At 41.9% G+C, this 17348-nt stretch overlaps 1 protein-coding gene across 1 annotated transcript in view; it reads right to left on the bottom strand.

Annotated features, from left to right (window-relative positions):
• The window catches only part of LOX (lysyl oxidase), a 117185-nt gene that overhangs the window by 47451 nt on the left and 52386 nt on the right, over window positions 1-17348 (bottom strand). Inside the window, exon 2 of the mRNA XM_075324962.1 lies at window positions 14829-14937. Coding sequence (XP_075181077.1) covers window positions 14829-14937 — 109 coding nt within the window. The remainder of the gene's footprint in view (window positions 1-14828; window positions 14938-17348) is intronic.

The raw sequence follows: 17348 nt of genomic DNA, 5'->3' as shown, positions 1-17348 counted from the left end.
CAATTTTGAAAAAAATATTGGAGCGGTAATAGTTATATAAGTGAGGTGAGGTGGGAATGGGTTTATAGGGCACACTTAAAACTTTGGGTATTGTGAATTGTCCTTGGTAGTGCATTCCAGAGAATTAGCACAGCTCTCAAGATGTCTTGGAGATGGGAGTGGGAGGTTCGGATAATAGAGGATGACAGTCATAGGTCATTAGTGGAATGGAGGGCATGGGTAGGGTGTTAGAGATGAGGGAGGAGATATAGGGTGGTACAGAACTGTGGAGATACTTGTAGGTCAGAGAGAAAAGTTTATGCTGTACTCTGTAGCGGTGGGCAACCAGTCCAATGACTGAAGCAAGGTGGAGGCATCGGTGTAGCGGTTGGAGAGGAATATGATCCTGGCTGCGCCATTCACTATGGATTGTAGAGAGGAGGGTTTAGCAAGAGGGCGACTGATTAGTGGAGAGTTGCAATAGTCCAGATGAGAATGAATAAGAGTGACAGAATTTTTGCAGAGTCAACAGTAAGAAAAGGTCAAATTCTAGTTTGAGGTGGAGGTGACATGAGCAAGCGAGTGATCGGATGTAGGGAGTGAAGGAGAGATCTGAGTCAAATATACAAGACAGTGGGCATGCTGCCGGAGAGTAATGGTCGAACCACACACGAAAATGGTAATATTGGCTTTAGGAAGCTTAATTGGAGAAAACATGACAAGTTCATTTTTTTTTATAGATTTAGCTTTAGATAAAGGGAGGACATGATGTTAGAGACAGCAGACAGACAATTGCTGGTACTTTGAAAAAATTCAGAGGTGCTGTTAGAGACGATGTGTACAATTGGGTGTCATCAGCATAGAGATGGTACTGGAAACGGAATCTACTGATGGTTTTTCCAATAGGGGCAGTGTATAGAGAGAAGAGGAGAGGGCCTAGGACTGAACCCAGGGGAACCCTAACAGAGAGAGGAAGAGGAGAGGAAGAGGAGGAAAAGATAAAGTGAAGGAGAGATAGAAGTGGAACTAAGAGAGAACAGTATCCTTGAATGTGGTAGAGCAGAGAATAGTGAGGAGTAGCTGGTGATCCTTAGGGGCACTTTGCACGCTGCGACATCGCAGGCCGATGCTGCGATGCCGAGCGCGATAGTACCCGCCCCCGTCGCAGCAGTGATATCCTTGTGATAGCTGCCGTAGCGAACATTATCGCTACGGCAGCTTCACATGGACTCACCTGTCCTGCGACCGTCGCTCTGGCCGGCGACCCGCCTCCTTGTTAAGGGGGCGGGTCGTGCGGCGTCATAGCGACGTCACATGGCAGGCGGCCAATCGGAGCGGAGGGGCGGAGATGAGTGGGATGTAAACATCCCGCCCACCTCCTTCCTTCCGCATATTCTACGGAAGCCGCAGTGACGCCGGTAGGAAATGTTCCTCGCTCCTGCGGCTTCACACACAGCGATGTGTGCTGCCGCAGGAGCGAGGAACAACATCGGACTGTCGCATCAGCATAATTATGGATTACGCCGACGCTGCAGCGATGATAGGATTACGACGCTTTTGCGCTCGTTAATCATATCATCGAGCCTTTACACACTACGATGTCGCATGCGATGCCGGAAGTGCGTCACTTTTAATTTGACCACACCGACATCGCAGCTGCGATGTCGTAGTGTGCAAAGTACCCCTTAGTGTCATGCAACAGAGAGGTCCAGGAGAATCAGCAGAGAGTAGTGACCATGAGATCTAGCTGTTAGCAGATAGAGATTTTAGAAAGAGCAGTTTCAGTAGCGTGTAAGGAGCAGAACCTGGATTACAAAGGGTCACAAAAAGAGTTATCTGAAAGATAGCAAAATAGACTGGAGTAAGGGTACCTTCACACTTTAGCGATGCAGCAGCGATCTGACCAGCGATCTGACCTGGTCAGGATCGCTGCTGCATCGCTACATGGTCGCTGGTGAGCTGTCAAACAGGCAGATCTCACCAGCGACCAGTGATCAGCCCCCAGCCAGCAGCGACGTGTAAGCGACGCTGCGCTTGCACGGAGCCGGCGTCTGGAAGCTGCAGACACTGGTAACTAAGGTAAACATCGGGTATGGTTACCCGATGTTTACATTAGTTACCAGCGCACACCGCTTAGCTTTGCTCTCCTAGCTACAGTACACATCGGGTTAATTAACCCGATGTGTAATGCAGCTACATGTGCAGAGAGCAGGGAGCTGCGCACACTGCTTAGCGCTGCCTCCTTTCTCTCCTAGCTACAGTACACATCGGGTTAATTAACCCGATGTGTACAGCAGCTACATGTGCAGAGAGCCGGAGCCGGCAGCACAGGCAGCGTGAGAGCTGCGGAGGCTGGTAACTAAGGTAAATATCGGGTAACCACCTTGGTTACCCGATGTTTACCCGGGTTACAGCTTACCGCAGGCTGCCAGATGCCGGCTCCTGCTCCCTGCTCGCTTCATTTCGTCGCTCTCTCGCTGTCACACACAGCAATCTGTGTGTCACAGTGGGAGAGCGCCTTTGAGGAAAACGAACCAGGGCTGTGTGTAACGAGCAGCGATCTCGCAGCAGGGGCCAGATCGCTGCTCAGTGTCACACACAGCGAGATCGCTAATGAGGTCACTGCTGCGTCACAAAAAACGTGACTCAGCAGCAATCTCGGCAGCGAGCTCGCTGTGTGTGAAGCACCCCTAAGCGTACCAGAAGTTTTGAGATTAAACCAAGATTAGAGACCGTTCTGTAGTTTGCAGTGCAGTTATGGTCCAGGGATGTTTTTTTAATAGTGGGTGTATGCTGGCATGTTTGAAGGGGGGGTTACCAGATGAGAGCGAGAGATGAAATATTTTAGTTAGGGGAGTGGTGAAAGCCGGGGAAAAGGACTGAAGGAGATGTGAGGAAATCTGGTCACTGGTACACGTACTAGGGCGAGAAGATGGAAGGAACCTGATAACTTCTTTTTTTGTGACCGGATTCAAAAACAGAGAATTAACTAGATGAAATGCAGGAGGGAAGAGAATGCGTGATATTAGGAGACTGGGAGAACACTCTTTGCGAACATTTTAAGAATAAAAAGTTATATGTTCTTTTTATTTTTAAGTATTAATTTATTTGGCAACAATTTTATGACCCTACCTTTTATCCCTAAACCTAACGCTAGCCCTCAGTCTATCCATACCCCTAAGCCTAACCCTAAACCAATCACTAACCCTAGGGTATAGCTAATTAGCGTTTGAAAAAAGTGTAGCAAAATCTCTTAGTAATGAATGAAGACAGTACTGATTTATTGGAAATGTACTTGATTCAGTATTGTATTTATTACATCTAATCTTTTATCATTTCAGTCACTGCTTATGCAGAGTTCAGCAGTGTAGATCAGTTTCTTATCAGCTGCTGTACTCTGCTTAGGCAGTGACCAAGAGTACAAAGCTCATTTCTAATTCTACTAAGCTTTTTTGTTTAGTTAGATGCCAGTGCATAGGACAACGGCCATTGACCAACTTCCTCTTACCTGTTGCCCTCTATCTACATAAGTACCTCAAAACGAGCACTCATTACGCTCTTGCAGGGAACAATCACTTCACAATGCATGGGAAGTGACGGGGTGGAATTTTGTGCACCATAGACTGTGGTGTCAGGAGCAAGCCCTTCCCTGTCTCCACACACTATGCCATTGGAATGGGATAGGAACAAAAGATGACTACACTAATGGGCCAAATAATATGAATATAAAACCGCAACCACAGGCTGTCATGTTTTGCTGAGGATTGTAGATTTGCAACGGCTGAAAAGCTACATTTTGGAGACTACTATTTTACAAACCAATCAATACTCAAAAGGAAGAAAACAGGAGATGATGCATGCAAAAAAACAAAGCAAAGCTAATTGTATAAATTGGGCACTAATAGTATCATGCACCAATATAGCACATAAAATACAATATAGTGGCTAATACCTACAGAAAAATGTTATAATCCTATCAAAATATGGTAAATAGAAAAACATTGATATAAAATATATTTCCTTTATTAGTAAATATAAAACCAAAGCAAAATTAAAAGCAAATGATTCACACAGAGAAATCCGGAAAACACCGCAGGAGGAAACATCTTAAAAGCCTCCAAAAACAGTGTGTTAGGCATATACAATATCAGGTGAGCCAATGAGCTATGCAAATAAGGGTAACACTACATAAATACAATTCAAATATTGGCATAAAGATGAAAGAACTAATTCTGAAGAATGTTTGCAGTACAGAAAGCTGTTGTTTTGAACATTTTATTTTCAGGCACCATACATTACAGCTTTGAGTGTAAGAGTCTCTTTATTTTGTAGACAGTCATCTTGGCTATCGCATACAAAAATTTGACTTGCAACTATTTAGCATATTAATAGTTATGCAGGTTCTTGTCATGTCACTTCATTGTTACTGTTTTGCTTCTGGTTTTTGAAAAGTCTTTTCCTGTACACTACAAATTACAACTTGTTCTCATATTACCTAATAGCTCATTATGTTATTAGGTTGATTCCCAAGCCAAAGGTCACTAGTTCAATTCGAGGAACAGCCATGAAAAAGATGTCCAAAGAAAAGAAAGCTTGTAACATCCAGCTCATCAATAGTGGTCCCTCGTCCAAACTGCATCATGTGAATTCCATAACAGTTGGAAGAATATGAAATTAAATCTGTCCATCCATTCAAAAGCCAAGACATAGGCGTCCAGGCAAAATATCGGAGTCATTAAGTCTGCACATAACAAGGTCTATCAGTTCTGGTGCAACCAACATGGCAGCGGAGGTGGCTCGTATGCTTCATAATAGAGATCACAGATATCATGCAAGCACCATGTGATGCACGTTCCACAAGTCTGTAATGGTGGCCCGAAAAAAGGGGAAGAAGCTCATAAGAAGTGTTGGCTCAAGTTTGCAAAAAAGTACAAAAAGTGGACAGTAAAAGATTGGAAACGGATGATTTGGAGTAATTTGACTGAAGTAAATAGACTAGGTTCTGATGGGTGCAAATAGCTCTGGAAGAAACAAGGGGCTAACGGAGGTACTGTCAAGTTTGCTGGAGGAAGCCTGATGATATGGGGCTGTTTCACAGCCGAAGGCATTGGATACTTGACCGGGATCGACAGTGGTCACAATGCAGAGCTATATGTGTGTATCCTACAAGGCGAGTTGCTTCATACACTCGAGTTCTATGGGTATATAAAGGACAAAGTAGTCTTCCAGCAGGACAATGACCCAAAGCATACATCGAGATTGGCGAAGAAATGCTTCAATAACAATGATCTAGAGGCGCTGTATTGGCTCCCTCAGTCCCGAGACCTCATCAAAATTGAATACTTTTTGGGAACAGTTGAAGAAAAAGCTGTATACAAAACCAAGTAAGTTGGTCAGTATGCACCAATATTGGGAATGTGTAGCAGAGACCTGCGATCAGATTTTGGCTAAGACATGCTTGAATCTGATCGAGAACATGCCCAGAAGGATTCAGACAGCATTGAAAACCAAAAGTGGACATACAAAATATTAACAAAATTATAAAAATGTAACTTTGGATTTTTAGGAGCAAAACCGTAACAATGCAGTGACACAAGAATCTACGTAACTAATAATATGCTAAAGAGTTGCAAGTCACATTTATGTATGAGATAGCCAAGATGATTGTCTGTAAAAGGAAGGTAGTCTCACGGCCAATGCTGTAGTGGATGGTGAGATATGGAGCCTGAAAATCAAAAGTTCAAAACATTGTATAAATGCCATATACATGTACATAGGGCAGATAAATTATGCAAAGTTATCAGGGCAGTTATGAAGGAGTAAAGGCTGTATACAATCAAAGTCATGAAATATACAGTACTATGCAAACGTTTTAGGTAGATGTGGAAACAATGCTGCAATGTAAGAATGCTTTGAAAAAAAAGTATTGATAGTTTATTTTTATCAATTAACAAAATGCAAAGTGAATGGACAAAAGAGAAATCTAAATCAAACCAATATGTAGAATTATCATTTCTTCTTGGTACTCTTGGACACGGCTGTTGAAGGAACTTGGAAGGGAGGTTATTCCAATCATGGAGAAGTAACCACAGATTTTCAGTGGATGTTGGCTTGCTCATATCCTTCATGCAATCCCAGTCAGACTCAGTGATGTCGAGATCAGGGTTCTGTGATTGCCCAATCATCACTTACATGAATTTTTGTTCCTCTTTACGCCGTAGATAGTTCTTAATCACACTGGCTGCATGTTAGGGTGATTGTACTGCTATAGAATTAATTTGGAGCCAGACACCTCCCTAATGATCGGGCATGATGGTTAAGCATCTGTTTGTATTTCTCAGTATTGAGGGCATCAAGAAATTATGGTTGATGACCATAAACACAGTAGTTGGCCAAGGAAATTTAGTACAGCAGATGACAAACATAGCATGCTTGCTTCACTTCGTAATCTTAACATGTCCAGCAGTGCCATCATCTGGGAACTGTCATTAAGTAGTGGAACCCAGCTACTTCCATCTAAAGTTCAGAGAAGTCTGGTCAGAAGTGGTCTTTATGGAAGACATAACTTTAGCATGGAAACAAAGCCAAGTAACTCCACTTTACAAAAAAAAACCAAGGAACTGTGGTGCAGAAAAATGGCAGCAAGTGCCCTGGACTGATGAGGCAAAATTTTAAATATTTGACTGTTCACAGAAGGGCTGGAAAATGGTACAATTTTGAGTGTCTGCATGCAACAATGAAGCAAGTGGATGTTTCTTTAAAGTTTGGGATGCATTTTTGCAAATGGATTTAGGAATCTAGTCAAGGTTAAGAGTATCTTTAATTCTGAGAAATACAGGGAGATGCCACCTATCCATTATGTAATATCATGAGGGAGGCGTCTGAGTGGATCCAAAGTTATTAGGTAGCAGGACAATGGCCACAATATACAACCAATGTTATTAAAGGGAATCTGTCAGCAGATTTTTGCTATGTAATCTGAGGACAGCATACTCTACAGGTTAAAACACTGGATTCAGGGATGTCTCACCTATTAGACTGTGTGATGTTTCAATGCATTGAAGGTTTAATCACCAGGGGATTATCACTGCCTGGACTATAGGAATTGTGCGCCCTTGTCCGATGAAGCACTGTTCTGTGATAAGCTGCCCCCTCTATAGTCTATGTGCACAGAGATCTGTGGTGTGAGCGTTGTTAGTTTACTGAGCTCTGCTACACCCTACATCTAAGAACTCTGATTATGTCCCAACTGCTGCACCCAGTAAACGCAATGATACATCGTTGGAATTAGGGTCTCTTTTCCTTAATAATGCTGCTCTCAGACAAGAGAGCAAAAACCTGGTGACATATTTCCTTTAAGAACTATCTTCAGCCTAAAGAAGAACAAGGAGTCCTGAAAGTGATATGGACTATGGACCTCAAAGAGCCCTAATCTTAATATCAATATCACCGAGTCAGTCTGGAAATACATGAAGACACTGAAGGATTTCTGCATGCCTACATCCACAACAGATCTGTGGTTATTTCTTCAAGTTGCTTGAAACAACCTCACTGATGAGTTTCTTCGAAAACTGTGTGCAAATGTACCTAGAAGAATCCTTGTTGTTTTGAAGACAAAGAATGGTGACGACAAATATTAATTTGATCTCCCTTTTGTTCTTTGCATTTTGTTAATTGAGAAAAAAATAATTAACATTTCTTTTTTTTTTTTTTAAAAGCATTCTTTCTTTGCAGCATTTTTTCCACACCTGCCTAAAACATTTGTACATCACTGTATAACTGGGAAATAAGAAAGTCTCTTTCTGATGCTACGGGGACAGCCCGAATGAGCATTTCAGGGTAAACCCTTATAATTTGCGTTTAACCCTGTTCTCGCTATATATTTATTAGTAATGGAAATCTGTTTTTCATCACTCATTGTCCTTGATTGTGCACAAAGGATTAACTCTGTAAATACTGTAACCATAAGTTAGATAAACCTGGCTCTTTATTTACTGTATTGTAAGTGGTGTTTTTATGTGTTTTAATATCAGACTTTAGGAATATACTTAAAGCGCACCAATCACCAGGATTTTCCTATATAACCTAAAGCCAGTGCTATGCTGGCACTATCATGCTGATCCTATACATACCTTTATTTGTCAGATTGGATGTATAGCTTTTGAAATACAAGCAAATAAACTTACAGAAATGCACAGGTTTTTTTTATTTGGCAGCAGCTGCCGCATAACTAATATGTGGGTGGGATTTTTCTATCTATTCCCGCCCCTCTCTGCTGCCTGGCTTTGGTAGATGTTAGGGTACCGTCACACTTTAGCGACGCTCCAGCGATCCCACCTGCGATCTGACCTGGTCAGGATCGCTGGTGCGTCGCTACATGGTCGCTGGTGAGCTGTCAATCAGGCAGATCTCACCAGCGACCAGTGACCAGCCCCCAGCGACGTGTGGAAGCGATGCTGCGGTTGGTAACTAAGGTAAATATCGGGTAACCAAGCGCTTGGTTACCCGGTATTTACCTTGGTTACCAGCGCACACCGCTTAGCGCTGGCTCCCTGCACTCGTAACCAGGGTACACATCGGGTTAATATGCAAACCGCTTTGCTTATTTACCCGATGTGTACTCCGGCTACGTGTGCAGGGGGCAGGGAGCCGGCACTGGCAGCCTGAGAGCGGCGAATGCTAGTAACCAAGATAAATATCGGGTAACCAAGCAAAGCACTTTGCTTGGTTACCCGATATTTACGTTGGTTACAGCTTACCGCAGGCTGCCAGAAGCCGGTTCCCTGCTCCCTGCACATTCAGATCGTTGCTCTCTCGCTGTCAAACACAGCGATGTGTGCTTCACAGCAGGAGAGCAACGAGCAAAAAATGAACCAGCACTGTGTGTAACGAGCAGCGATTTCACAACAGGGGCCAGATCACTGCTCAGTGTCACACACAGCGAGATCGCTAATGAGGTCACTGGTGCGTCACAAAAACCATGACTCAGCAGCGATCTCGCTAGCGATCTCGCTATATGAGAAGTACCCCTTAGATTGTATGGGCTGCATTTCTGACACGCCCCTATCACATAGCAGAAACGAGTCATACCTGGAAGGAGCCCATACAGTCTAGCATCTACATAGCCCATGCAGCAGACAGGGGCCAGAATAGATAGCAAACTCCAACCCATATATTAGCTATTTGGCAGCGGCTGCCAATCAAAAAGCTGTACATTTTTCTAACTTTACTTGCCTATATTTCAAAAACTATACATCCAATCTGACCACTACAGGTATGTATAGAATCAGCATGATAGTGCCAGTATAGCACTGACTTTAGTTTATATAGGAAAATCCTGGTGATAGGTTAACTTTAATAAAATTTTGAAATGTAATAATTTCGTTATACAGTCATATGAAAAAGTTTAGGCACCCCTAGTAATGTTAACCTTTATTCGTTATAACAATTTGGGTTTTTGCAACAGCTATTTCATTTTCATATATCTAATAAATGATGGACTATGTAATATTTCTGGATTGAAATGAGGTTTATTGTACTAACAGAAAATGTGCAATCTGCATTTAAACTAAATTTGACAGGTGCATAAGTATGGGCACCTCAACATAAAAGTGACATTAATATTTTGTAGATACTCCTTTTGCAAAAATAGCAGCCTCTAGTCGCTTCGTGTAGCTTTTAATGAGTTCCTGGATCCTGGATGAAGGTATATTTGACCATTCCTGTTTACAAAACAATTCCAGTTCAGTTAAGTTTGATAGTCGCCGAGCATGGACAGAATGCTTCAAATCATCCCACAGATTTTCAATAATATTCAGGTCTGGGGACTGGGATGGGCATTCCAGAACATTGTAATTGTTCTTCTGCATGAATGCCTGAGTAGATTTGGAGCGGTGTTTTGGATCATTCTCTTGCTGAAATATCCATCCCCTGCGTAACTTCAACTTAGTCACTGATTCTTGCACATTATTGTTAAGAATCTGCTGATACTGAGTTGAATCCATGTGGCCCTCAACTTTAACAAGATTCCCGATGCCGGCATTGGCCACACAGCCCCAAAGCATGATGGAACCTCCACCAAATTTTACTGTGGGTAGCAAGTGCTTTTCTTGGAATGCCGTGTTTTTTTGCCTCCATGCATAACGCCTTTTTGTATGACCAAACAACTCAATCTTTGTTTCATCAGTCCACAGGACCTTCTTCCAAAATGTAACTGGCTTGTCCAAATGTGCTTTTGCATACCTCAGGCGACTCTGTTTGTGGCGTGCTTGCAGAAACGGCTTCTTTCGCATCACTCTCCCATACAGCTTCTCCTTGTGCAACGTGCGCTGTATTGTTGACCGATGCACATTGACACCATCTGCAGCAAGATGATGCTGCAGGTCTTTGGAGGTGGTCTGTGTATTGTCCTTGACTGTTCTCACCATTCTTCTTCTCTGCATTTCTGATTTTTTATTTTTGGCCTGCCCCTTCTGGGCTTAACAAGAACTGTACCTGTGTTCTTCCATTTCCTTACTATGTTCCTCACAGTGGAAACTGACAATTTAAATCTCTGAGACAACTTTTTGTATCCTTCCCCTGAACAACTATGTTGAATAATCTTTGTTTTCAGATTATTTGAGAGTTGTTTTTGAGGAGCCCATGATGCCACTCTTCATAGGAGATTCAAATAGGAGAACTACTTGCAAGTGGCCACCTTAAATACCTTTTCTCATGATTGGATACACCTGCCTATGAAGTTCAAAGCTCAATGAGGTTACAAAACCAATTTAGTGCTTTAGTAAGTCAGTAAAAAGTAGTTTGGAGTGTTCAAAACAAGAAATTGATAAGGGTGCCCATACTTATGCTCCTGTCAAATTTTGTTTAAATGCGGATTGCACATTTTCTGTTAGTACAATAAACCTCATTTCAATCCAGAAATATTATTCAGTCCATCAGTTATTAGTTATATGAAACTGAAATGGCTGTTGCAAAAACCCAAATTGTTATAAAGAAAAAAGGTTAAAATTAATAGGGGTGCCCAAACTTTTTCATATGACTGTCTTGAGGGCTCTCCTTCCCTACTTATTTCTGCATCCTGCAAATCTTGCCTTGGGCATCAAAACACAGACTTACTGGATGTTTGAAGTAAAATATGATATTTTCTCACGTACTGAGGTGCATTTTCCCTGCCTCTTACAAGTAAAGGCCCCGTCACACACAGAGATACATCTTTGGCAGATCTGTGGTTGCAGTGAAATCATGGACATATTGTTCCATTTGTACACAGCCACAAACCTGGCACTGATTGTCCACAATTTCACTGCAACCACAAATCTGCCACAGATTTATCTCTGTGTGTGACAGGGCCTTAAGGAATGCATTTGTGTTTAATTCTGATAACTGTATTCTAGTATCAATAATTTGAGAAAATATTTTGACAAATATACGAAATTCTGCTTTATTCTTTTGCTTTGTCCTTTCTTCTGTTGGATATATTACTTTGTGCCACATTTTATATTTATTGCTCTTTTTTACTGCCTCTGTTTTTTTAAAAAAATTCTATTTCGTTTTGTGTGCCTCAAGTTTGTTCCATCTCAAATTTCCCTTCCTCTTGTCAATGCTTTAGCTACATTTTTTTCCTTCTGCCAACACTTCGGCTGCTCTTTATACTATCTTTCCCTTTTAATTTCTCCACCCAACTTTTGGGCCACTTTTATGGCAAATGAATACACAGGAGAAATAGAGTATATAAGGTGCAAAAATATAACAAAGTTTATTATAGTGCATGATTAAAAATGACACACAAAAAATCATCAGGGTCAGGATAAAACCACAATATAAAACCACATGAAGGGGTAAATGTTCTATGGGGCTCGGATTGTCAGGAAAAAATGTCGGTTATAGAATATCAAGGACAAAGGACCATCCATGGAATAAAACTGATACATACAGTATGGAAAAAATCATTGCTCATTAAAACATCATGAGAAAGGATAGTAATGCTGGTAAAGTGCATGTGCTCAATCCTAACATAATAAATACCATGGGCAATAATACTGAGGTGGTTGTCCTAAGGTAAGGTGCTATCAGAGGCAAAGAGAGCTCCCAAGGGGGTATAACCATCCAATCTACCCTGAGGACAACCACCTCAGTATTATTGCCCATGGTATTTATTATGTTAGGATTGAGCACATGCACTTTACCAGCATTACTATCCTTTCTCATGATGTTTTAATGAGCAATGATTTTTTCCATACTGTATGTATCAGTTTTATTCCATGGATGGTCCTTTGTCCTTGATATTCTATAACCGACATTTTTTCCTGACAATCCGAGCCCCATAGAACATTTACCCCTTCATGTGGTTTTATATTGTGGTTTTATCCTGACCCTGATGATTTTTTGTGTGTCATTTTTAATCATGCACTATAATAAACTTTGTTATATTTTTGCACCTTATATACTCTGTTTCTCCTGTGTATTCATGTGTTTCAACGAGTAGGTGCTTACCCCAGAGCCCCTCACTTGAGGTAGTCTCTGGTGGCTATACATTATTATAATGGTTATGATGTTTTTTGGTTTTCTCACTTTTATGGCAAAGCATAGTTTATTTTATGTTGTTCTTGCACACGCTGCCATTGCTTGTGGATGACTTGTAATAATAATGAGTTTAAAAACATATCATCTTTTCTACATTTATTACCAGGTGACTGAATCCTTCTATCTACCTCCCATAGTGCACGTAATATGTAAAATGGACATGCTACATTTGTACTGTAGATGCTGCATTCTTTTTCCAGGGTTTTTTTTTCTGTGTTACTCTTGGTCTGTCTACAGCAATGAAACATCTGTTTAGAGTTTATAACAATCTCCATATCCAAATTTTTAGATCTCTGATCTCTCTCAGCACTCTTTGCCAGATATATGCTATGTATTATATCCTGTGTTTTCTCTTTGTCTATTCTGTTTATTTAATTGCCCACTTCTGATTCCAATAGCCAATGTATTGTTATCCCATGTTTCCTACGAGCAACTAATAGTCAAGTAACAACTCCTTAAAGCCCTTTGACATGGGGTGAATAATCACTTGTATTAAAGGGAACCTGTCACCAGATCTGGTAACTTTAAGCTGCAGGCACCACCACGGGGCTCTTATATACAGCATTCTAACATGCTGTCTTTAAGAGCCCGGGCCGCTGCGTAGAACGTAAAAATGACTTTATAATACTTACCTAAATGGTTGGTGCGGTGCAGAAGGGTGTCTCCATTCTCCGGGTGCGGCGCCTCCTCTTTCAGACCATCTTTGTCCTCCTTCTTCTGAAGCCTGGGTGCTTGACACGTCCTACGTCATACATACAGGTGGGCATTGAGGTCCTGTGCAGGAGCACTTTAATCTGCTCTGAGCAAGGCAGATCAAAGTATTATAGTACGCATGAACGGGATCTCAATGCCCGTTTGAGTGCATGACGTAGGACGCGTCATGCACCCAGGCTTTAGAAGAAGTAGGACAAAGATGGCCAAAAGAGGAGGTGCCACACCCGTAGAGTGGAGACACCCATCTGACCCATCTGCACTGTACCGACCGTTTAGGTAAGTATTATAAAGTCCTTTTTACGCTCTACACAGCAGCCTAGGCTCTTATATAGTACTTTGCAGAAAATGTTCTAGAATATCTACTAATCCTGCACCTGTTTGAACCAGTTAATGATAGATTAAAGGAATTTTGCTGTATTTGGAAACTTTTAGATATTTTAGTATTGGACTTAACCATAATGTTTCAGAATAATACATTCTTCTACATGCACATTCTTTCCCACCTTATCCCTTTCCCAGTTATTACAGTTATCATCAGAAGTGTACACTAATGTGAATATTCATTGTGGAAGTTTAGTAATCCTAACAAAATCTTCGAGAATAAGAGCATGATCAACTGAAGCTGATTTTCAGGGGCTGCCAAAAGAAAAAGCCAACTGTCCGCAACAGCCTAATTCAATGTGGATCTCGGAATAACGTCAATGCCAGGGAAGAGAAGATGCAGCTACATGGATATAAAATATTCGTGTTTAGCGGTAAAGTTATAAAAAAAATGTTTACAACCAAAGCTTAGTCTATCAGTGTTAACTTTACCATTAAAGATGAAGATTTTATATCCATGGAGCTGGATTTTCTCTTACAATAATGCAACATTTTTTTCCACACTTTAATTTGTTCATTCATAAATTAAATTTGTGACCAAAATTTTCCTTTCCAATTTTTATAAATGTTGACAGGTTTTTCCTGAAATATGTAATAAAAAGAATAGATTGGATGCCTATGATTTGGAAGCACTCTACGAACCTTGACCTGCATTTTGAGAACCTTACTTTTTTGATGGACATTAGGGCCTTCAGCTTTACAAAGGCACAGATGGAACAATGTTCATTTTCTACTTTCTGGGAATAGTCTGCCCAGTTATATCAATCTACAGTTGGTTCCAAATCAAGCACTTACTGCAATCTAAAGTGTCAGCCTCAATCAGTGGAATACAACTGCTTACGCACATTAGAATAACTTTGGTAGGCCCTGCAAAACCAAACACTGTAATGCCTTCCGATTGCCTTCTGAAACAGGATTATTGAAAAGTGAGTATTATTCATGTTTAAGTTTAACGTTCTTGGTCCTATATTCCACTGGGAGGTAAACCACTCCTACAAGCCAAACATGTATGTAGAGAGAATAGGGAACATAGCACTTTTGTGATCAAGTTAGTATTTCTCAACCATAAAAAATATTTGTAATTTTATTTATAAGCAATGTAGGCCTTTACCTGAAAATTTTCACTACCAAAATTAAATGCTAACAACCAATTGCAAAAATGTTAGACTGACCTTGCAAGGCAGTTCTCCTCAGCTGCACATCTCAAGCTGTACATTGACATTCTTTGCACATAAATGGAGGCCTGGATGTAATAGGGATCTGGAACCAAGTCTGGGAGCCCTAAGGAGAGGAAAACATTACTCAGTGTTACAGTGTCTAGTTACCATATAAGAATGCAAAGGCTTTATATACAAGGTAATGAATGCTGCTTGAGGTGGCCACCAAAAACTGGAACAACAAAGTCATAGTGAGTTAAAAATAAGAAATCCAATCTAGATCAGGGTGGTATTCTCAAAAAGGTAGTGATTTGGAAAAGGTGTATTAAAGGTGTAACATTGATTATATCATTACAACGGCATCTGTCATGGGGTAGGATATACTGTATAATACTGTAGTTACTTCTTCATGTTGATTTGTTCAAAGCAGGAAAAATGGGTGTAAGTCTATGAGCAGAAGTCACAATGACAAAATTGTAAGATAACTGGATCAAAGTATTTTCAACTCTCCCCCCACAATGAAAAAGGCCAAATGTCTACACCCCTTTATGACAGCAGCATTCACTTATTACCACGGTCTCTTTCAGCAGAATAATGGACCCTACCATGCTCCAAAAATAATTTGGGACATGACAGTATATTTAAGGTGTTGACTTAATCTCCAAATGCCCCAAATATCACTCCAATTGAGGACTTTGATTGAACAATAAGGCTATGTGCCTACGGGGAAACTGTCCTGCGGGTATATCCACAGGACATTCCGCATGAGCTCCCAGAAAACTGCAGCACAACTTTGTCTGTTTCAATGCTGCGGTTTTATTGCGGAATGTCCTGCGGATATGCTGCGGTCATTCTGCATTGAGGATACAGTACCATGGCTTCGGCACTGCATCCTCAATGCAGAACAAGTGCTGAGTGATCGGGGCGTTCATACCTCCATCACGCAGCACTTCTCTCCGGCCGTGTCTGTCAGCGTCTGCACTGTGCAGGAGAAGGTGGGTGGGCCTGAACTAGCTCTGGCTGTCACATGACCGGAGCTCATGCAGGCCCCGCCCACTTCCTGCTCCTAGCTCCACTGCCATCCTCTGCAGCGAGGGAAAGTGACCAGGTGTCTGCTATCAAGGCAGGTAAGTATGGGACCAAGGCAGATTTCTGCAGGTAATTCCGCAGAATAATTGACATGCAGTTATGTGCGGCTGCGGGACATCCACAGCATATTCCGCAACCGCACATACCGCAGCGTGGACACAGCACTCCCCATGTCCCATAGGATAACAGGGGGAGTGTCTGTACATGCTGAAACCTGCGGATTTATCTGGAAAATCCTTAAGGGGACTTTACACGCTGCGATATCGTTAATGATTTATTGTCAGGGTCACGTTGTTTGTGATGCACATCCGGCGTCATTAACGATTTCGCAGTGTGTGACACGTATGTGCGACCTAAAACGATCGCAAAAATGGCAAAAATCGTTTGCCGTGGAGAAGTCCTAAAACAAAAAATCGTTTTCTTCTAATTAGCGATGTTGTTCGTCGTTCCTGCGGCAGCACACATCGCTGTGTGCGACACCGCAGGAGCGATGAACATCTCCTTACCTGCCTCCACCGGCCATGCGGAAGGAAGGAGGTGGGCGGGATGTTTACGTCTCGCTCATCTCCGCCCTTCCACTTCTATTGGCCACCTGCCGTGTGACGCCGCACGACCCGCCCCCTTAGGAAGGAGGCGGATCGCCGGCCAGACCGACGTTGCAGGGCAGGTAAGTCTGTGTGACGGGGGTAAGCGAGGTTGTGCGTGACGGGCAGCGATTTGCCCATGTCACACAACCGACGGGGGCGGCTACGATCGCTTGCGATCTCGCTAGCGAGATCGCAGCGTGTAAAGCCCGCTTTAGTCTCATCCATAGAGGCCATACTTAGTGACTTATAGGATCTGCTGCTAATGTTTTGAGTGAAGATGAGTGGTTCCGTGGAGTTTCGGTTTGCCAGCAGCCAAGGAGCCGAGACCCCACTGGCTCGAGTTCGACCTGAACCTCGGTTCAAGTAACTGGCAGTTTGTGTCTCTGTACACAAACAGCCAGCTATTACCAAATCACTTCCGGAGGAGGATGGGCAGAGTTACACAGAGCAGTTAACTAGGAGCCTTGAGACAACAGATCCCATAGTGATAATCTCCTGCTGATAAAACACTGTTTTATTAAAACAGAAAAACAGAACTTAGTAACAGACACATCACTGGAATCAGGCTCTAAGCCTCTACATCATGCTGCTCTCAGAAAGCAAAAGCCTGTTGACAGATTCCATTTAATGAGGACCTGTCATTTCTCCTGATATATATTTTTTTCAGTTAATACGTGTGTTCACCAAAAAGAGCAGTTCTGGGGAATATTTTCTTACAACTCGGTGTTGTATTTTTCATCTGTTATTCCTCATAGAAATGTATATATAAATTGCCAACTGGATGCTGTGATTCTTCTTGTCATAGAGGTATGTTCTCACACAATGTAGCACTGTAAGCACTGATTGGACATGATTAACT

Source organism: Anomaloglossus baeobatrachus, chromosome 1 (genome assembly GCF_048569485.1).
Source record: "Anomaloglossus baeobatrachus isolate aAnoBae1 chromosome 1, aAnoBae1.hap1, whole genome shotgun sequence".
In the NCBI taxonomy this organism is placed as follows: domain Eukaryota; kingdom Metazoa; phylum Chordata; class Amphibia; order Anura; family Aromobatidae; genus Anomaloglossus; species Anomaloglossus baeobatrachus.
Note: the sequence above shows the minus strand (reverse complement) of the source record. Positions and strands in the feature narration are given on the sequence as shown.